At 44.0% G+C, this 23034-nt stretch overlaps 1 protein-coding gene across 8 annotated transcripts in view; it reads left to right on the top strand.

Moving 5' to 3' along the window:
- CELF2 (CUGBP Elav-like family member 2) overlaps positions 1-23034 on the top strand; it is a 345481-nt gene that overhangs the window by 235144 nt on the left and 87303 nt on the right. For all 8 annotated transcript variants that reach the window (XM_067317361.1, XM_067317320.1, XM_067317315.1 and 5 more), the window contains one exon: positions 17692-17774. In XM_067317361.1, coding sequence (XP_067173462.1) covers positions 17692-17774 — 83 coding nt within the window. The remainder of the gene's footprint in view (positions 1-17691; positions 17775-23034) is intronic.

Below are 23034 nucleotides of genomic sequence, written 5' to 3'. Positions count from 1 at the left end.
TATGGAGAATCCTATTATAGGCGGCTTCCAAGTATCTAATGAAGGTGTGATTTTGGCCTGAGTAAGCATCATTTCTAGTTTGAGCAGAGCTGCCCTTGGTAACGGCGGGGACGCAGGTGAGCAGCCTGGGTATGAGTCCATCCGCCACCGATAGCGAGGGCAGAGGGATTCTGCACGATGATCCTGGCGTTATTTCCAATGCTGCTCTTAATGCACAGCTCTCCTGCTCGCATTATACAGAGACACCAGGATGAGATCCAGCGGGGTGTTTTGGGTGACTGTATACCTAAAAGCAGAAATGCAAATAAGCTATGTTAGCGTATTCACGTCAGATAAGTGGAAAACTCAGATGCATGGGAACACAGGGATATAGCTGGAGAGATGCTTCAAGCCAGTGGTAAAGATACCCATGGTTTTCCCTGCTTCTTCTCTTATGTTTTAACCATTAAGGAGAAAACGTGTTATCTTGGATGTTTTTGCAGAATACTTTCTAATGTCAAAAATGGCATTCAAGTATGGGTTTGCTTTATGTTTGATATTATTTTATTTTTCTTTCGTATGCATTCTTGAAAAAGAAAATGCATGAAATCCGACAAAAAATTTCTTTGTTATTCTCCATTCACTGAAACAACCAAAATAAAAAAAGGCTTTGAAGAGCTCTTTTATGCAAATTGGGAGACAGCGGAGTAGTTTCTAAAGCAACTTTCTTTATTGTTGGCCAAATCAAGTGGCAAAAGATTTTATTAGCCTACGCAGCTAACATTTTAATGTTCCACATTTCGCTCCTGAACTTCACCCACCCTGGTTGCTGCACGCAGTTGACATTCTGCTGCACCCAGTAAAGCACATGCCATTCGAAGGAATTACAGGCTCCTCTTTGTTTTTGTGTTTTTGTTTTTCTGGAAAAAAGAAGGAGTAATTGCCCGTGTCAACTGATGTTCATTACAGGGAATTGTTCAGCTCTCTTAAAAAGGCAGTGATATCCCCCCTTCCTTCCCCCCCGCAAAAATTTTCAAGGTCTCAGTTCACAAAAGAGAAATCACCTTGTAAAGCAGGAGAATAACAGTCTGTGCTCCAAGGAGGGAGGGTGCAATATTCAGTGCGTCAAAGGTCAGAATTGCTTGCTATCTTAGAAAAAAAAGCAACTTGATAAATATTGAGAAAGGATGAGAAGCATTAATAGTGTTGTGGTCAGATGTGATTTTTGGGAACAAACTGTCTGGAAGAGAGAGGAGGGAGGCTTTTTTTCATACATTTGCATGTAACATTTATGCTTGAACACGCATTCGGTTGCAGCCGGCATGTACTATTCCTCTTTCTCCCTGGTTTCATGCTTGGTTTTGTGTTTAAGGGGGATATCGCAAAAGGTAACCTGGCATCATACTCCCATTCATTTGCACTGGCTTTAAATTTTGGAAAAACTCCCTTGAGATAGTCTTCCTCTTTGTCTTTCTGTAGGGAATTTACAGTACTTAGGTTTTGCACAGACTCCCTGTGATGCACTGTATGCAACAGCGGATCGGAAATGCAGTCGACCCTGTTGTGTGGCATTCATGTGCCATGGAGGAACCCAAAATTTGGGCTTCCAGTCCTGTCCACGTGCTCTTTGCATCCCTCATGGCTGGTTTTACAGATGCGCTTAACAGATTGTACAAGATGCCTTATAAACAGACTGTTGACATGATCTTTGTCCTGCAACGCTACCAGCACAAATGAACGAGATGGATTGAGAGCGTGCCTGCTGCGAAAGCCTCGGAGCACAGACATTCGAATTTTGGACCCGGGTCCTCAACAAGAAGGGCTTTGTACGTCTTTGCTGAAGCAAAGATCTGTTCTTACTGTAAAAGGCTGAAATTTTAAATAAGATTTAAAAGAAAACAGCACAAAGATCGTTAGTGAGTAGGAGAAGGGGAATGTGCCTACATCAGCCTCTCTTTTTGTCATCCACCAGCCCTGCTCCTACGGTTGCCAAACCAAGCATGTCAAAGGAGACAACTTTCAAACTTGGGGTCGTTGATCACAGCATTACCACAATGCTTTGAAAAAGGGCTGTGGAGTGCAGCACTAAGGCTGTGATGACCAGCTTGTGGGACGTGCTGATCATAGAAGCTGACTCTCTGGAAAGGACAACAAGGGGGAGACTTAACACTTGGCTGTCTTTTTCTGGGCTACTCAAACAGGGAAAATTCCAATACTTAATGTCTTTCGTCATCCAGGACATGTAAAGAGGTCATCTTATGCTCTATATTTCCAATGTTAAGAAAACCAAGTACTGCTCATTTCATTTACTGAAGGAGCTAGCATGCACCCTTCTTCAAGATGCCTAGCTTAGATTTTAGCATATGGGGGAAAGGGGAGTGAACATTAAGATTTAGTTCAGCTGAGCTATTTTTGCAGGAATAGACCAGTCAGCGAATACTGATCACCTGCAGATGGCATAATAATGGTGTAAGCCTGCTTATATGTTTTATTAAATCAATTTACATGAAAATGGAGGTGTCTGGATTCTGCAAACAGCTGTTTCAGAGGAGCTCTGCTTAGGGAAGAGAGTATTTTAGCATTTTGAATAAATGTTGCTCTTCTGTTGCTCTTTTACATCCAACTGCTCTCTCACTAAAATTATTAGAAAATTTTTCAGTTCGAAAGTATTGCTGATATTTTGGTAGTAACCTTGTCCAGCAGTCCAAACTTTGTGAACTATTGAGTGTTCATAATTTATGCACCTTGTGTTGACTTCATGATAAAGGAAGTGTTATGGGCAGGATGTAAAACTTGGAGGTGTCCATCTTGTTCAGCTTTAGTGAAGTGGTCCTGGTTAGGGTGAGTTTCAGTATGAGAAGTGCTGTTTCATGGTAACCATGACCTGCATGGTTTTCTGGGTATGAGATATGATGGTTGGGAGAAGGTCCTTAGCAGGTCCTCCTTAGCAGGTCCATACTGCCTGTTGCTACTCACGACTGGGCCACTACAGCCTCGGTTGAGAGAGCTGGATTTCTAGGTCAGGCAAGAGATCTCCTTTCCAAGATGCAAGGGTCCCAGGTTTAGAAATTTGCCTTAATTGAAACAAGACCTGCTAGTTCATCCATCCCGTTATCTGCCAAAGCCATGATTGTTCCATTGAGTGCATTCCCAAATGTTTTGTCCAATTTTATTTGGAAGTGGACCATGGGATGCTGTTTCCACCTTTTTATTTTTTCCTGGAAGATTAAGCGTTTTATTATTGCCCCGCAAACACACACAGCTCTATCATTTTTTGGTATTTCGATCCCCCCACTTTGTTTACTTTCTGTTAGCTGTTTTATAATCCCTGTTCCGTGCTAATGCTGATGAATGTGAGGGATGCGTTTTCTGTCATGTAAAATAGTACTGGGGATAAACTCTGCCAAAGATTTTGGCTGACCCCCTCATCAGGCTTAGCTCAAGAATTAATTTGTCATTACCCAGGTACTATGCACTAAGCTTTATTGGCATAGAGGAGCTCCACATATCCTATGTTCTTTGGAAGGAAAAAAAGTGGTCATGTAATCACTGAGACAGTAAACAGTCATTTCCAATCTAGTAATATTTTATGTGAACTGGCACTGTATGTTGTATATCATCCATCTTGCTAATCCTTGTTCCACATTGCCTCCCACTTGAGGCCAAGGACATTACAGCTGTGCCAGAGAGTGGGTGGAAAAATAGCCTTATTATTAACCTAAGTTGAAAACATAATGGCTTTTTGAATGTCTTCATTCACAGATGCAGTCATACTAAAATATTAATACACTTAAGTATAGAGAAACAGAACTTTCATTTAAAAATCCTTTGTGCGTGTGTTGCAGAAGTGAAGGCCTTAAAAAAGTGTGGCAAATGCCTTGTACCTTTTGTTTTATATTTTAACCTGTAATTTCCAATATTCTCTAATAAAGGGGCCAAAATGTTCTTCTGAGTAGATCTAGGGCAATTTTACTGCCATCACAAGCATTGTATCGTTGTAACGGAAAGTAGAGTTTCATCAGTCTTCTGTTTCTCTTAAAACACAACTAATAATCAGAGGGATGTTGAAACATGGCTATCGACATTTTAGTGTCCTGCTCAATCAGAGTTGCATTGATGCTGTCAGTGTTTGCTTCAGCCTGAGCCCCTGTGTGATCAGACATATTCAAGACGTGTTTTCTGGGAGCAACCACCAAAAAAAGTGGAGGGGGAACTGCAAGCCTCACGTGATCAGTCCTCATGACATCCCAGGATCCTTCACTTAGAGCAGAAATGAGGGAACCAGCAATGGAAACTTGGTGGATCTGCAGCAGATGTTGTCAGTGGAAAGCCACAGAAGAAGGAGATGATGCTGTTCCTCAGCTACCAGTTGCCAGACGGTAGAGCTGACTAGAGTGTAATACGCTGTGTTTCATGGTTGGCCTTTCCTGGGTCTCTAACTCACTCTGTGTCTTTCAAAGGAAGTTACAAATCTTTTACAAATGTCTTCGGGAGGTGTAAGAGTTGCTCTTGAATATTATTCAGGAAAAAAAAAATCCTGATTGTATTAATTTATGACTAGCATGTAAAAATGCATCCCCTTTCAGCAAGCAAAGAGGGATGCTAACCTACAGGGTATCGGGCTGTGTGTTGTAAATCAGCCTAATTGTTTTAGAGCTCAGAAGTGTTTCATCATTTCAAATTGGGCTCGTCTAATATTTAGTTCCACATTTTTGATAACTCTGCAGGACTAATCTGAAGCCTGCTGTTGCACATGAAAAGCTGGCTTTTGCCTTTCTTTCAAGACTGATGGAATGAGAGAAGGTTGACACGTAATCTCTTAGTTACCTCGATGTCAAAGCTCATGATATGCATTATGGTGAAAGTGTGCGATGTGCAGTTTCAGAAATAATTTTGCTATACATTAAGCTTTGTCTTGCATACAAAATGCAAGAGAGGGTAATGCTGCAGTTTGACAGAGGATTTGTAATTGCTTGGAAATATCTTGAAATTTGCTGTGATGAGGCTTAGCAGGAAATGACAAAAGAAATTAGTCCCAATCTTACCAGGAGCTCCCGCCAAGTAAATCCTTACTCCCCTGTCCCCCATCTTGTGCGGTGAAAGAAACCTCAGATTCTAGGATGCAGTTTTGCAGTTTCTCTGTTGATTCATTGAACTCTGTGGGTATGGGTAAGTTATCTCTTGGTGGGTAGGGGGGTAGTTTGGTTTGGTTTGGATTTTTTTGAAAACAGCAAGTAATGCTTGATCCTGGTAAGACCTAGTGACTGCAAAGCTCATTTCCCAGTCTGACCTCTAACCAACCATTCCTCAGTTCTCCTTCAGGAAAAAGCTTGCATAGTTTTTGCTTTACATAGCTATTTCAAGAGATAATAGCACACTGACATTCTTCAATAAAGACAAGTGCACACTAACACTAAATAAAGGATGTTGCTACCAAAATATTATAGCAGTGCAGGTTGGTCTTCATGAGCAATGAACGCTGATGAAAAGAAAGAGACCTTGGTCAGGGGAGAAGCAGAAGCTGAAGAAAAAACACTGTACAAGGACAGTATTTGGATTTTTGTGGTGCAAAGTCGGGCTGCATCCAGCGCAATTAGACACATTCAGGATCTGCACGCTGTCGATGCCGGGAAACTCTGAACAGTTTCATCTCCTTTGCGAACAAGCTTGAGTCTGAGCCCTGCTGCCACTGCCTGCTCAAGGCCACCTTCGCCAGCCACAGGAGCCAGCCCGGAGACATTTAGGCGCTCGTTTTGTTCCTTTTCTCTATTTTTCCTTTTGCCTCTGATTAAATTGCCAGTCATCCGGCTCCTTTCTCTTCTTGCCTTGATAAGTTGCCAATCATTTCTTGCAGCCTTTACCTCTCTAAGCCAAATACTTCGCTCATCATAACTTGGAAACAGGCTGCTCTAGATTTATTTTAAATCTTGAGCTGATTAAATGCTGCATCTGAGATAGAGATCTTTGGAGAGCCATCAGGTCTATACGGCATGGTGCTATCTTGTTTGGACTGCTGTGACGTGGTAGTAATTAGAGGACTTGTGTCCCATGGGTCACCCACCACGCTGTCGACGTTCCTTTCCCTTAATAGATATTGAATATTGGTGAATAGATATTTTTAATTAGCGCTCCAGATCATACATGGTTGCCAGCTGCAAGAAAGAAATATCAATAATATAATGATTTCTGGTGGAAATAATGCATTTATTCATATGATACCTGGGTTTTTACCACTTAGCCCTGCTTATCAGGCCATTTAAATAAAAATTACAAAGTAGTAGTGCTGTTTAGGAAGGGTCAGAGGAGGAATAGCAAGGCGAAATTAAGCAGGGCTAAATGTATTTACTGTGAATAGTGTCTTTAAAATTAATGTTTGTGAAATAGCTTTCTGGGGGAAATTGTGGGGATACTGATGTTGGGAAATCTCTAGATAGGATGAGATAAAACTTTGCAAGAACCATATGTGGAAGCCTAATCCCTCCCTCTTGGGGAGAGGTGAGCTTAGATGAATTTTCCTTTCTCTCCCAGTTTTCCATTTGTATTAAAACTGTTTTCCTATATTTGTAAGCTAACACTTTCCCTCAGTATCTGCATTTTATTAGTTCATTTCCCAGGCACAAGGAGAAGAGTGTCTGAATCGTCTGAGCTTTTCTCTCTCTTTTTGGAATATAGGTGCTACCTATGTATCCGGCATCTTCACCGATCTCACCTCAGTTGATCAGCAGACAAAAATTAAAAAATAATAATAAACCGGGTTTGCCGGCCCTCTCATCACTAGTGGTTTTCTTGCTCCTACGAGGCTGCCTGGGCAAGGTGAAATACGAGCTGTTGTTCTTCTTTTATGCCCTTAGTTTGTGCAGACCAAGGTGCTTGGTAAGGGGCTGACCTGGGCCGGGCTCTGCTGCCGGGTCCCTTCCAGACCTCTCCGAGCGGGAGCTTTCCGTGTGGCTCCCCCCGCCAAAGGCGCCCGCTTCTTCTCCTTGCCTGCGCTCATTAAGCGCTGCCATTTATTTTTGTGTGTCTGCACAAATATATGGCTTTATTACTAAAGTGGTTTGTTTATCTTTGCTGCTGCTGCATTTATTTTAGCACTCATCTAAACAATTAATTAGGGAAACACTTGAGTGCCGAATACACTTCTTCAGATACCACTCAGTTGTGTTTTTTTTTTTATTTCCAGGAACATCAAGCAATAAAAAAAAAAGTCTTCTGCAGGGTTTTTTTTTTTCTAACCGTGCCTTTTTCCCCCTTGTTTGAAGCTTCCAAAAATGGAATATATTGCTTTGAAAGATCATGGACCCTGCCGAGAGTTCAAAGCCGAGCAGAGAGCTGTGCTTAAAGTTCAAAGGCTCTGTGGAGTCGCATCTTCATCTGCATAGAATTGTTTCAACCAGCTCAAGAGAGAGAAGAGTTGTCAGGAATTTCTTCTATTTCTTTTTTATTATTTTTATAAAAAAAAAAAAAACTAATTGGGGAATGAATGTGTCTCTGCTAACAAGTTTGGGGAAAGCTAAGCAGCTTAGATCAAGCGCTGCTGGAAGGTGTCTGCAATGCAGGAAGGATTTGACATGTGTTATGACCCCGTGAGAGTGAAGCTGGGAACTCCTGGAAATCAGTAAGGGATATGTAAGGGTTTATAATGTTGAAGTTAAGAAAAGATTGAAAATGTTTGACTACACCTTCAGCAAAATGGAGCAGGAAGCATGGCGGATTCGGACAACTGATTCGTACCTAAGTTGCAAAGGATGGGGAAGAATAACACATTTTTAAGAAAAAGGGTTTTCACACAGATGATAACTAGCTCCCTGAAATAAGTGTGTATGTTGTTAAAAAATCATGAGTTTGAGTGGAGTCTTGGCAATTCTTTGACCAGCCTCTGCTGGTCCCTGTTAGGTGGCTTGGTGGGTGAAAGCAGCAGAACGTGGCGTTGGGTGGGCTTGTGTGTTGGCAGGAAGTAGGTCTTTGTTGACTGAAGCTCAGGGTTGTTCAAGGCAATATTCAACCCAAAACTTTTTTCTACACTGCTTAAGTGTCCTTAAGTTCTCAAATGTCCTTCCATTTCCTATAAGCAAACTTTTGGAGGAAGCGGGTCAAACTAGAGTGGGTTAGGCAGAAACAGCACTTGCAAGAAGAAGTGCTCCACTATCATTCATGTCACTGTTATTGTCATATCTTTGTACCTCACTTTTTTTTTTTTTCTACAGTTTCTTCAGAGTATTCCTTTGAGATCAGGACATTTTATTCTTTCCATTTTACCAGGGGAAGCTGGGGCACAGGGAGATTAAAGGCCAGATTTTTCAAAAGCATGTAGGCAGCTAAGGATTCAGATGGGCATTGAATGATCTTTTCAGAAGAAATTCAGCACCCTGTTCCTCGAAGTGAATTATCCAAGGTCAGATTTAGATTCTGTTGAAAAATGCAATCTAAGTCTTTCAAGTTCAGACAAAACCAACCCACTAGCCTTCCTCCTACCAAGTTTGTGGGTAAGGGACAGGTGTTGTTTTGTTTAAAAAAAATTTTTTTTCATTAAGCCTAAGAAACATTGCTCTTTCCAACCCTATTCCTTCTTTCAGAACTCTTTGTTTCCAGGCCTTTTCCGCTTTTCTCTTTATATTGCTAGATCTGGGCTTTCCTGAGCCAGCTTTAGAAGACCCAAGCTCAGAGGATTGGAGCTGTCAGGGCTGTGGGGTGGGTAGGTGGTCCTGTACTACTGAGGGACTTTAAGCTTGACTTTCTCACATGGAATTTAAACAAAACTTCTTGGTGTAATGGATATGACAGGACTGGATAAAACTGTAACTAAAAGAAATGCATCTAAACACCAACTCTTGAATTCACAGATTTCTTAAGGTGTTTCTGAAAACAAGGTGTGACATACATTGACATTGCCTTGTTTGTCTGTGGCAACACGGAGCATGCTGCAATTTTAATGTCTCTGCCTCTGCTTCTAAAGAAAGGAGTGTTTCTGGTGTTCTTTCTATGAAAAAGCTTGTCTTGTGGACACAACTTGCTAGTGAATGAGAGCTGGTTCCCAAATGACAAGCCAGTGCGACGATAAAACAGTAATTCAACTGCTAAATAACTGATGTTGGCTGTTAAATAAGTTTGCAATAATTTTTAAGTTTCATTGCATCATCTTCTTTATGCCCCCCCAAGAGGTTTAAGCAGATGTTCAGCCAGGTAGGGCTGGGCAGTCCCAGCGCTCTCAGCCTCTCCTCCTATGAGAGATGCTCCAGTCCCTTCATCATCTTCATGGCCCTTCTCTGGACTCGCTCCAGTAGCTCCATATCTCTCTTGTACTGAGGAGCCCAGCGCTGGACTCAGCACCCCAGATGTGGCCTCACCAGGGCTCGATAGAGGGGAAGGATCACCTCCATTGGCCTGCTGGCAACTCTCTGCCTAATGCAGCCAAGGATGCCGTTGGCATTTAACCAGTGGAAATAGTTTCAAATACAGAGCGTAGGTTTTTCATAGTGACAGTGTAGGTTTTTAAACTACCATTAACTCTCTGGATAGTCAAGGGTTTGAAGATTTTTAAAGGGATTGTTTTATGGTAAGACCATGATATTGGAGTATTTTTGCCTTTAGTTGAACTGGGAGTTGGGAGGCTCCTCAGGAGCTGCAGTGGAACTAGAGGTTTTAGCAAAGCGGTGGTCTGCAAGTTTTAGCGGGGAAAGCCAGTCTTTAATGATCTTCCTGGAGCATTCAAATGGAAGAAAACATATGTGGAAATTCAGGGATTCGAAGGTGGGTGCCATGAGGTTTCCTTCGCTACTAGTGAGCATTGGGGCCAGAGTGTAGCGCTTTGGAAACGTCATTTGGGAAAGAGGTGTTCCTGTTTAGGTTAATTTGTATAAACGTGATCTCTGCAGAGTGTTTTTGAGTTGAAATGCAGTGTCATTGCATTTATCTCCTGTAAGAATGGATTAAAAAGGGAGGACATCTTAATTTTTCATTTGCACTTTTTCAGTATCTGTGAATACCTCTTTCTCTACTGTCTCCAAAGGCACATTTTGCAGATCTACAGATTTAAGAGTTAATTTGCGCAGTGGCTGGGGACGTTAATTCATTTCAAAGCCAGTAACGTTAAATCAGTGAATGTTACCTGGAGAAGGCAAAAAGGAAAGAATGACTAGGAAGTTGCTTCTGGGAAGGAAGAGGTTGGGATATATTGGAGAGGAGGAGAAAGTGAATTAAAGATTAAGGATAAAATTAGTGTGAGAAAATGAAGGAAAACGAGAGAAAACATAGAAGGGAAATGAAGAGAAGGCAGCATAAGAAGTACGTGATTATTTGTGTTGTCGTTTCCGGTAGGTGTCCCCCCCAAAATTCAAGATTTCTTGGTGATACAGTATATACACACAGTGAAGGGGAAAAAAAAAAAAAGGAAAGGCCTAATTCCCCCTGTACTGTGTGCGTGTGATTTGCTCTGCTTTGCAGGTGGGAAGCATAGCCACTGAGTGACCACCCCAGGAGACCCATCACAGAGTGGGGTACCGTCTCCCTGGCCTCTCCCGCTGCTCTCCCACTTACTTGATAGGAGTTTTCCAAAAGCTTTGACGAGCCGCTTTTATTCTAAGCAGGGTGTGCTGATGTAGAAGACCCCAATCAGTCACTGCCTCCAAGATCTAGGAATGTAAAGGGACCAAACATGAGTTTCTACAAGAGGCACCGAGCGATCGTTTTGGTTTTCTCACTGGTGTTATTTGATTTACTTACTTCTCATGGGGCTACCAGAAAAAAATGACTCTCCGGAGGGATTTTTCCTGGGTGGCTGCTTGGAGGGGCTGGCCGGGGAAGGCCATGCCAGGCTGAGCTGACGCTTCCCGCGATACACTGTCCCGCGGAGCAGGGCAGGGACGCTTGTTTGCGGTACAGTAACACCAAGAGCTCACCGGTACCTCCACGGCGTTTGCTGGGTTTGCGTTGGGAAGCCTCTCAGCCACTCATCAGCCCAAACCATCCCAGCTAAACTCACACGCCAGCGTGAAATGATGCTTTCTTTAGGGACAGATTAGTTAGTAATGACGTGAAATTGCCTCGCTGCTATAAAGCTGATTTGTATGTATTTATTTACCCTGCCACAATGTATGTAATCCAATTCTGAATCTTTTTTTTTTTTAATTGCCATCTACTACACCCATTGAAAGAGCATTACCAAGCTGCAGATGTGGAAGTTGGCCCCTTTCTTCCTCGACGTAGCGTACGAGCACGCCGGCCGTTGGCTTCCCATGCATTATGCACAGAGCGCCGGAGGTCAGGAATTTGCTAAAAGCGGTCATTGCCCGGGATGAAAAAAGGCCCGCCGAAATTCTTCGGATACTTTTACAGCCATCAGATATTTAAAACTGCTTCAGAGAAGTGGCTTATTTCAGAGAGCAGGAAAAAAGCGGATTCTAGCAATTTTGTCCTTGGTATCTTTTCTATCTGTGTCGCGCTTCAGTCAGAATTTGCATAATAATGGCTGGGGAAGTGTTGTGGCACACAAACCGGTGCATATTAGTTCTTAGTTGCTTTCCCCAAAAGGCTTGAAAATGCAGCAGATTTAATCTAGGTCAAAAAAAAAAAAAAAGGGAAAAAAACACACTTCCATTTTGTCGGCAGAGGACATTTATAGAGAGCATTTGTATTCGCGAGGGGCTGGCAGTGACGGAGTGCGGCTCCTCCGAAAGAGCTCCCCGGTGCAGCCGAAGGCTGACAGCGGACTAGGACTGGCGGCCAATTAGCGGAAAGGCCGTCGTCGCTCGCAAGGCGCGGAGAGGAGAAACGGGGCTCCCTGGGCTCGTTTCTCACCGGCCGCTTGCGGGGCTGTTAGGGGCCCGGCGCGTCGGTGCGCTGCCGCGATAGGGGCGGCGCCGTGCGACCGGGAGGCAGAGCAACGCGCCGGGTGGGATCGGCACGTCCCGCTCGCGAATCCTTCTCGGACCCCAGCCCCTCCCGGCCTTCGGCTGATGTGTGGATATTAAAAGCGGCATCGCGATATGTGGGCTGTCGGCGGAGGGGCGGTTCGGTTTGCTGGCTGGTGACGGGATCGGGAATGCGCTTTCCGTCGCGGTGCCAATTATATCAAACTATTAGCAAACCCGAGTTAATTGGGAGGCGGCGGTAAAGGTTGGTTTCTGCAGCGTAGGGCAAGGCTGCTCGGGGATCATTCAGGAAAGGATTGTTTCCGTCTCACTCTCGAGTGACTCCAGTAGAGCAAGAGGGCAGTGCAGGGGAGAAAGCCAAAATGTATCCGTGCCTTAACCGCCTTCTTTTTGTGTTCGGTAAAATTGCAGGAAGAGTTGGATTTTTATTTCTCTCAAGGTCTTTGCTTTCCCTGGATAGTAATGCCTGTATTTGCTGCGTGGCCAGCTCAGGGTTGTCTCTGGTTTCGTATGGAGTCACCAAACCAAAATCTCTAAGGCTTGAGACACCTCCCCTAACACTAGAATAGTGTCTTCCATTGAGGTTAGCTAATCACACTTAAAATCTGTCAGACAGTCTAAATGCCGGATGAGGCTTTGGTTGCTTTGCGCCAAACTTCATCCATTTGAAAACAGTTATTGCCCCAGCAGCCACCCAAATTCCTGTAGCCACAGGGCTTTTCCGTGGCTTTAGCGGAAAAGGATTTTTGGTGGCTTCATTGCCTTTCAGAAAACGGCTGCAAATCATGCTGCTCAGGCAGCTGGTTGTGATTTACAGAGCACATATATATTTCCAAAGCTTGGATGAACAGCTGGAGCGCTGGAGACCCTTTGTTAACGCAACCCTGTTAAATCACAGGGTGATGTTTAAATTTTGGTAGCGAGCAAGTGAACATGGAAATCAGGAGCGGAACACTCGGAGGGAAAAAAAGAAAAAAAAAGGAAAAAGCAATCCTCCTTAACTTCCTAGCTCGAGCGGCGCCAGCTTGACAAGAAGCCACCATCCCAATTGAGATTCCAGGCTTGCATGGAGCCAGCACCTGGTCTGCGTGCAAATGCACGGACAAAAGTGAGCTTCATTCGCAGAAAGAAAGCAGCCTGGCGGGGCTGCGCTCATTTAGCCTGCCAGGGCCTTCGCTGCCTTGATCTGGCAGCGCCTCCGAATTCAAACGCCGCCTTTCAAGGGGTTTTCAATTCACTCCACGAGGGCTCCGTCGCCGTCCTGCATGCGAATGCGGGCGGGATTGAATTTGGCTGCCAGCATCCCGTTGCTGGCCACAGGAATATGGAGTTCGATCATCAGATAATCATTAGAGCTGTTTTGAAGTGTTTATTTTCTTAGTCTAGGAGGGAAAGCGAATTTCATACTTTGAAGTTGTGGCAGGCTTGGCGGACGTGCTGATAAGCTCTTGTGTTTCCCTACCCTATGGTTAGGGTTCGGATCCTGGCAGCGAGTGATAATATGCGCGACGCGGGGTGCTCCAAATTGACAAATTCTGACAGGTGAAAACTATGAAAACTCATCAGTCAGACCGAGGAACATAAGGTTTTTTTCTCTCCCGTATATTTTCCCTCTTTGAACTCCCCACAGTTATATTTGCAGGCCTTGGAAAGTGCACCATGTTTTTCTTCAAGCAGATCATGACAACAGAGCACTTTTGGTTTTTTTTAATTCCTGCCCAAATCTAAGAGTTATTGTCTCTTACTGAGGCATGTGTAAAATTCCTAGTAGCCCTAATCCGGGGACTGTATATCCGGTGCAGGAAACGATAAAGGCCCTTTTCCCATCCAAAGCAAAACGGAGGTGGCGGCGTTAATTGAAGCACGAAATCCTGGCACAGCGATTGAGCCCCTTGCCCAGGCTCCAGTGCCGTTAGCCGAAAGCGTGGGGTGCTCCAGCCACATCCCCAAGCGGAGGAGAGGTTGCTTTTGTGAACGCCGCCGTGTTCGTCGTTCAAAACTACACGTCAACAGCTCTCGCCGTGATTGGGAGAAAGTGATAAAGATAATGACGCGAGCGAGCTTCTAGCGGTGGCCGGTGCCAGGCTGCGCCGTGCCTCATGGCCGAAAGAATGCGCTGGCACAGACCGCGTAGCCACTCTGCTGGGCGATGGCACCGGGATTTCAGGTGCCTAAGGAGAGGCTCAGACAGCAGAAGTGGCGCAGGGGGACTTGTCTCATGGTGGAAAGTCACTGATGACTCTTTGAAAAAATCCTGTTGCCCTATGGAGGATTTAGGAAGGGTTTGAGAACTTCGTAAATGAAGTTTCTTGGTAAAAAGCTCCATAATTTTGTCGTAATTCTACAAAAGGCACAAACATTTGATTTTGCTGGCACCGGAAAATCGAAAGCATGGATGCAATGGTGCAAGATCCTCTCAGTTCTCTCCTTTTCCTCCTCTATCCCTAACTTCTAGATGATAGTTTTAAAAACACAAGTGAAGTCCTCACTGCATCCATGTAATCTCTTGGTGCTGTCTTAACGCTGACTCAAGCAAAGCTGTCGCTAGCCGTACACTAACTGGTTGCCCCCATCGGTGTCCATCTAAACAGGTTGCTGTTGAAGATAAGTAACTCCACTACCCACTGCTGGTGCTAATTGGTGCCTTTGGCAGCTGGCGCCGGGGCTTGAGGATGGAGCATGTCATGGTGAACTGAATGTGTCAACTCCCTCCCGACAGCTGGGACCTCGAGGTCTTTTTCTGGCACTGAATTTCCTTTTAAGAAATAAAAAATAAAAGAGAAAACAAGCGCTTTTTTCCTTATTCTTGACGAGGTTGAGTGCCAGAGTGTACCCACGGCAGCGTTTTCTCCTTTGAAGCCTTGAAAAGCAGGGCTGTCTCCCTCCGATGGAGGAACCCCATCCTTTGGTTTCTCCTCCCGTGTGTTGCTGGCAGGCACGGTACGGCGCAGGGTGGTTGGTTATATTCAGTGTGTTCGAGCATCTGGCACGATAGCCACCAAGGTGTTGCCGCTGTCCTTAAGGGACTGTGCGGATTGGCCCGATTCATTCAGCATTTTTCCTTTCCCTAGGTACAAAGATGAGAGGTCTGATGCTGCCGTAAATGTGGTTCCTCAAACAGGCTCACCGTAGAAGTTCTCCTGGATAGGAGGGGAGAAGGTTAGCGCTGTCAGGCTTCGAGTTATTTGAATGTCAGAAAAGTTTAGCTGCGGTTCGAGCCGCTGTCACGTTTGTTGGGGATGAAGCCAAGATTGTGTGTGCAGGGGGCTGGCGAGAAGAAAGTTGTTTTTTCTCTTTTGTCTTAGTAGGAAATGTATGTTTTCCTTTCCAGCGATAGCATTGATGTCTTTGGCAATATTACATTTTCTTAGGGGAAAACAGAGGAAGGAAAGTTGCTTCCTAGCAGTGCTTCAGCAGGGGACAGCTACCGATGCTCAAGCGCGGATGAGCCCTTGTCTCTTAAATAGGGGTCTTCCCTTGCAGTAGTTCTGCAGGAACAGCTGAATTCTGAATTTTCTCCTATGGAACGTGGTTCTGAGCCAAAAGGGTTTTAACGCTTGAGGCATCTTCAAAGCCGGTGTGCTGGATGCGCGGTGGTTTGCATAACTTGGCAGCGAGCACCTCCAGAAAAGCCATAGACTAAGCTCGAGAATTTCCTTCAGGACTGCGTGTCCTTTTGCCTTTTCCACTCTCCTGGGTTTGCTTATTTTCTTCTCTCTTTAGCCCAGCCCCGAGCTCCTTAGCAGATGGCTTCAGAATTGACTGTCCACAACTGGTGCCCCGTGTGCTCCTCAAACAGCTGCAAACCTTTCGTTGTGGTTCTTTAATCCGGGCAATGCGAGTGCAAATCAAAATGATTTTATTCCTGTGCATTTTCAGATGATCTGGGAGCTTTAGCAGGCACCGTGTTCAGGATGCTCTGATGGCCTGCCTAAAACTTATTTCCCGTTATGCTACTTTTTTCTTCCAGTCCTTGTTTCCAGAGATACTTTTCTCTCCTGCACTCTCATTTCCTAAAAATGGCCAGTGAATAAGTATTTCACAGTATATTTATCTATCAAGTGCCATTCATTCAAGTGGTGCCAAGAATGAGAAACCAGTAGATTGCTAGCTTTTCCGCATCTGAATAAGCCCGTATAGCTGGAATCTAAAATAAACCCACGTGGACCCATGGTAAAGGACAACACGACTGCCGAGTTGTGACATCTGCTTGATCCTTCCCTTTAAAGTCCTCCCCTGTGGTTTAAAAGCTTTATATTAAACAGATAAAAACCCCAAGGAAGAGAGAATAATAGAAAATACACTACAGGACTGGCTAGCAAGACAGAAATACATCACAGCCTTTTCTCAAAGTTATGTTACTGAATGTCACAAATTCTGATTTGCTTCTTAATTCTGGAGTTAAATAATTCAAATGTGCCGAGTTTGCCGTTGGAACAGCCGATTTAGAAACACTCGGAGGAAGCACAACCCTTAACAGGCGGCGGCTGCCGGTTGTACTCCTCCCTGCTGAATCACGGAAATCAGTATCAAACGGCCTCTTTTGTGAACTGTGAAATTTTAAGGAATCCGTTGGCAGTATGAAAAGTGTTAAGTCCGCATTACCTGCCTGCCAGCGTGTTGCATTGCCTGGAAGTGCTCTCCTGCGTTCGGGATAAACAGGCTGTATTCCCGCTGGGAATACGTGGTTACCTTTGCTTCTATGCTAAGCGATGGGATGAAAGCGGGCGCAGCGGCTGCGGCACACTGTTTCGCCTCCGTAAGCCCCGGGAAGGCAGTGCAATCCGCCTGCTCGCCGCCCAAAGGATGGGCTGCCTTACCCAGGTCACGCTCCACGGGAACCGCAAGGCTGGTTTGGAGGTCCGAGAGCCAGGGCTGCTTCCGCTTGCCATTTGCTTTTGCTGCGCAGCTGGAGTTGCAACAAATCTACCATTAAGACAGTAGGATTGTTTTCTAATTCGTCAGAAAAAATTGCATGCTCTAGCTTGATGCGAAGCAGGTTTTTACTCTGAGAACACCTTCTGCCTCCCACCCTCCCTGCCATGGTTGGGTCCCCGAGCCCCCCTGGGCAGGGCAGACAGCCTTGGGGTCTTCTGCTCGTGTGCCCTAGCCCCAAAGCGGGGGCTGCCCATGTGCGCGGGACAAGGGCTGCGCTCAGTCCCACCCTGTGTCCCTCAGACCACACAGCTGGACCATGCCACCAAGCAGAAAGAGAAGGGATTACAGCAGCTAAACCCTCTCCTTTCTGAAGGCCGGGCAGGGGCAAGGCAAGCGGAGCCTCCCTATTGCCAGCCATCAGCAGTCTCCGTTGGCCCATCCATGGAGAAGTCTCCTGCATCGTATCTTCCTTCTTGCAACGGAGGTGGGTGTCCTACCTCCAGTCCTAGCTGGTTTAAAATGAGAGGAGCAACCCTTAGCTCTTACCTGTAGGGCCCTTTAAATAAGGTCTTGATTTACCCCAATTTTCTGATGTGGATGCAACAATGAATTCCTCCTGCTCTGAGCTTGCCATGTTGCTTATATTCAAAGTTTAATAGGGAGCCTTCAGAAAAATATAACCCTATTTACACTGCGTAAAGCCAATTGGATTTTGGTTAACTTAATTTCTGAGTGGTTACAGTTCACTAACAATGTAGGTGTGCTACAGAGGCAATGCACAGGGGGGGACTTTTTATTTTAAACCATGCAAGCTTTTCTTTTATTCATGTCATTCAGGCAGCCTCCTGATAATTCGCATTTCCAGCTTTCATAATGTGTTGTTCCACCAGTGTTTTTTCGCCCTCCCTATTGTACACTCGCAAATCATACTCACTAATTTCTGAAAGCTTTTCATTTCTCTCTATAGGTTGTTGTTTCGTAACATTTTATACAAGAAAAGCTGCTCTTGAGGCACAGAATGCACTGCACAATATTAAAACTTTACCTGGGGTGAGTACCTTTCCTTTTTGATCCTAATTATTTTACAGCCGGAAAAAATAGCCCTTTGGCTCGAGATGCTCGTTAGTGCCCCAGATGACCTTGGTCTCATCGAGGGAGGGTGGCTCACCTGATGGTCTGTGGTGTGAGTGTGCCAGCCCGGTAGCAATGACGCTAGCTCTAAAAACAGTTGCTTTTCTCTAGACCGTCCCTTGGCTGGAAACAGGGCTGGTTGCTGCCAAATAAAGGTAGAGTCGATTTAAAAAATAAGAGAGGGGGGAAGGAGGGGGGAAAAAACAACATAGGATGGAAAAACACTCCACCACTGTTTTTTTTTTTCTATTTTCAAAACGGGAGAGAGGAGGAAAATGCAAAATAGCAGCCGACTTTGTTAAACGCGGCTTTTGCCGACGCGGTTTCCGAAGGGTGGCTTGCGTTTGCTGCCCGCGGAGGTGCCGCGGAGCGAAGCCCCTGCGGAGCTGCCGCCGCCGCCGGGCCGCGCTGCTCCCTCCTGCCACCTTGCACAAAGACGTTGCTCCGAAATCTCCTGATGTTTTAGTTTGTTCTGCTGGATGCGGCCGAGTGTTTTTGTGGGGAAACATTTCCTCCAGGCGCTCTTGGGAGAGAGCTTGACCTGCCCGGTGGGCAATGCCGGGGCAGGCGCCTTCCCGAGCTCCCCAACGGCGGGGGCAAAGCTGCCGCCGCTCTGCCCTGCGCCCCGAGCGGGGCCTCGGTTTTACCTCTGCTTCGTTAGAGCTAGCGAGCACGGAGCAGGAAAAGAGAGTGCGATGCCTTTTTAATTTTTTTTTTATACAAAACTCAAAAACAGAATATTTTTTAATGCTGCCTCTAGGTCTTTAGCCTTTACAATTTATCTTTTCCTGACCGTGAGTTGCAAACTTTTCTTTTAAGGAAACATGGAAATGACATTCCCATGACTCTGGGGCCCAGGCTTTAAAAATACTCCGGATACTCCACGAGTTGTTAAGATTTTATTTTGATATAAGTTGTTCCACCTAAGTCTCAAAGAGACGTCTCCAATAAAGAGCAACAACTCAAATGCAGATTAACTTTGCAAAAAGCCCAGCGTACGTTGTGTAACTGAGTCTATATTTTGCACGGGCTGTATGCTGACATTCAGCATATATGAAGATCCTGTTACGATGCATCTGCGTAGTCCCAAAATAACTCCCTTTAGGCGCTCTTTAAAGTTGGGGCATGCGTCTTGAAAACACTTCACTTCAGCAGGATTCTCCTGATACGGATTTTACTGATTCCTGTGTTGCTAGGTCTGGCCCGCTAGGCCATTTCCAGTGAACCAGCAGGAATGAGTAGTGGATAGGCCCATGCACGAAACAGTCTCTACGAGCAGACAGGAGTGATCTTTTATCAGCTTGACAACAAGGGATGAATTCGGATCGGGTTTCTTTAGGCATCGAGTGTCAGAACGATAATATGGAGCCTAGGAGGTCTCCTGGAGATAAAAAAAATCTGTGCATTCCACTTTTACTGTCATATAACCACGCTGCAGATAAGGTGCATTCCTCAAATAGCCCTGGGGAAAAAAAATCACAGGGGAAGGCAGGTGGTTCATTAGTTTAACGAAATATGATGGAGGCCGGGGCGGGGTTGCAGCAGGGGATGAAGCGTGGCTGGACCTTCCCTGCCCTTTCCCTGCTGCCGAAAGGCGGAGAGGAACACCGCTACCCCAGGGCTAGATTCATAGCCAGGTTGGTTCTGGTCTTTGTCGCTTCGTTGCTTAAATGAAGACCTGCTCCATGTGGCTCAGTACGTAGGTTTGGGATCAGCACTTGTGAAGCCCAAAAAAGTGCTCGTGGAGCGTGAGGTCCATCCGCCGGCCAAGGCTGCATGTTCGCTCTAACGTAGGTGGGTATTTGAGCCAAGCCAAGCTCTGTTGTTATATCTGCTTTTTGGGTGGACCTCACCCTTAGCAGACACATGGAAACGTGAATGCTTTGTCTGCTCCTTTGAGCCGCAGCCTTTTAGTGGACACGAAGAAAATAAAACCAGACATAAATGATTAATGCAGACTCTTGGAAGAAAATATTGCAGGGTGCCTTGCTGTTTGATTACAAGCCTTGGAATTAGTCAACATTTCCATAATTCTAAACCAATATACACCTGTTTTCCCACTGTGATGTGAAGGCACAACTTAATTTAACAGAAACCCCGCTGTGCTAAATCTCTCATTAAATACCAAGCCAGTTCTGTAATTTAAAGTTGCAGCACCACTATTTTAACCGAATTGCCTTTGTATTATGAAATTAATAAGAAGTTAATGATGCACTTTGCTGTATTCCCTCAGATTTTTTTCGCAGCAACAACAACAAAAAAGAAAGATAAAGAAGAAAAATATGTCACCAGCTGACATCTCAAGGCTTTTTTGGTTTTAATCATTTTCCTGAGGATAAAATTCATTTAAAAGAGTTTTTTTTAATTTTTAAAAACTTTCAGCCTAAGTAGGATCAAACATCTTCTTTCTACTCCTGATTTGTATAATCTCTCTGTTTGTCCTAAAGTTCCTTGTCATATAATGGAGCTTTTATCTTCCCCCCTAAATGTTTTTAGATATCACTTGTTATGGTAACATTTCTACGAGGTGGAGAAACATAGTGTTTGAGAAAGGCAGGCTGATATATGATGCATGTCAACAAAAAGGAACAGTTCTCTTTTGGTACTGGCGTCAGGAGCAGCCATTCTGTCTTATAAACGAACAACCCGAATTTCTAGATGTTATTTCCAATACAACATTCAAGTGGCTCTAGCTCATAGGGGCACGGTTTGTAATATTTCAAGTTACAGTAATTTTTTTCCAGCATGAAAGTTGCTTTGGATTTTGTTTTTAAAAGCAGAGGGGAGAAAAGGAAGAATCTTGGTTTGAATGTAACGGTGATCATAGGACAAGGTGCAGGACTGAGACCTTACCCACTCTCGTCTTCATCAAGAATCTCATGGCTTTGTTAGAGGTGTTTAACTTCCAGTCCCTAAACAAAATCACCTGATAAATTCCTCCCATCTCAATTTATTCTGCACCTTTAGTTAGGTGTAACAATTTTAGTTTCTTCTGTGTCCTAATTTGCTGTTTAGTCAGAATTGTTTTTTAGACAGGGGCCAAACCTTGAAGATTTGTATGCGGGACTGCTCTCAGCCATGTCCCGTAGCACTGACAGACATTTTTTGTTTGTTTTACCTTTAACATATATGTTAGTTTAAAAACAGAATCTGCTCTGCTTTGCTCATGTAAAAAAAAATGGTGAGTTTGCTAAGATTTGCTGGCAAAAGTTATCCGTAGATAGATATCTCAAGGACTATTTTTTGTTCTGTTCTTAAAGCTCAATATCTGAATAAATGCGCATTTCTCATGCAGAAGCAAGTTGAAATCAGGAATCTGCTGGAATCTATTTGCAAAACCTAGACCTGAATATCTTTAGATTCTTTATTTTAGATTTGAAGTTAGATTCATTTGACATGGCAATGATCATTTCTTGTCCATATATATATTTTTTGCATATATCCTTATAGCTAAGGCTATCACAAAAATAATTAATATTCAGCCCTGATTTAAGCCCCGTCACATTTAACTAGTCTCAGTTAACACTAGTCTTAGTGTTTTACCTGGTTCTTACTTTAAGTGTGATAGACATATTCCAAGCAGCAGCGAGTCCTTTGTACTGAAATCCTGGTGTGGAATTAGGACATTAGCTATATGAACCAACTTAATTACGGGTGTATCAATGGAGAAATACAGTTTTGAGAAAGCACTTAAAATTTTAACAGCGTGGAGGAATTTGTGGACTCTTACTGTCTTGTAAAATATTAATGGCCTCCTCTTTGCCAGATGTTGTCAAGGAGAAAATTTTCAATTTTTACATTGTAAGAATCACTGCTGGTTTTATTAAATGCCATTTACATGATAGGGAAACACGACTGCCTTAGAGGGATTTTCTCCTTAAGGATGCTCTGCTAGCTGGTAAGAAACCTCAGGTCGTGTTTGGGGTGTAGATTATGCCAAAATGTTTTTAAAGAGGAGCGTAGATTATTGTTCTGTTTTGGTGCCCTTTCAGAAGATGGTTTCCTCTGCCCTCCAACAAGCTGAGGAGATAAACCCTTTTGCTGAATTTGGACAGGATATCTGGGTTTCAGATATGAATTTGAGATGAGACCGAAGCCTCCTAAGTTTAGAGAAGATCAACTGTAAAGATTTTGTTTGGCTCTATCTCCGCTTCCTGATAAAATCCTGAAGCAAACACCAAATATATTTCTGCTCTCCTCTTTCCATCATGCTCCTTTCTAATGAATATCTTTGCACACTCCTTTCTGGAATAGCATTTTAATATCCAGTGTGCTTCTCTGCTTTAAGCCTTATGTGTTGTCAGTACTGTGTGAACATTAGGTAAAAATTACCTGTAATAAAAAGGTAATCATCCACTATGACTTGAATAATAGCCTGAATATGGGATATCAGTGACTTTGAGAGATTTTGACAAACTGAAAGGGAATTCAAACAGCAATTAAATTAGTTAAGGGATTGGACTGATTGATTTATGATGACAAATGAAACTAATTCAGTACCCATATAGCATGGCCAAGTTAATGACGGATCAGAAAAGTCTAGAACTGCTTGAAGGATAAAAATAACCAGCTGGGGAAGTGGAGAATTCCCAGTGAGTTTCTATTCCTAGCAGCTGGGCTACACAACATTGAATGAAGTTGAGAAAGTGAATCTGGCCCATTACTTGCTTTAAGATACTCTTCAAATGCAGCAACTTAATGATACATTTTGTTCAGCTCAGAAGTTCTTTTTTATTATACAAATACGCCACTCCCGCCTCTGCCTCTCAAAAAAGAAGTTGCATTGACATTGCCAATTAAATGAAAAATTAGTATATGCCCAAAATTCAAATGCCTTGATAGAAAGATTATGTTTGCATTTATCATTACTCTGAAACACGGGATGCATCACCAGCCCTGAATTCAATATTGCATAAAACTGTAAAAAGTGACAAAGTGACTTAGGAGCCTAATGAAATCTGTGCAAGTAGCTGAACTTGCAGCTTAATGGCAAAATGATGTATGTTGTGCAGGCATAGGGAGAGGGGCATATTCGCTTAGTGAAAATAGCTTCTCTAAGTTAAGCAAAACATTTCAGTCACAATTACATTGTCCCTTTTTATTAATGAAAGTTGGGGGCCAGATTCATCTTCTCTTACTGCCTGATCACAGAATCACAAAATTTTTGAGGTTGGAATGA

Source organism: Apteryx mantelli, chromosome 1, assembly GCF_036417845.1.
Source record: "Apteryx mantelli isolate bAptMan1 chromosome 1, bAptMan1.hap1, whole genome shotgun sequence".
Classification (NCBI taxonomy): domain Eukaryota; kingdom Metazoa; phylum Chordata; class Aves; order Apterygiformes; family Apterygidae; genus Apteryx; species Apteryx mantelli.
This window is presented reverse-complemented; position numbering and strand designations above follow the sequence as displayed.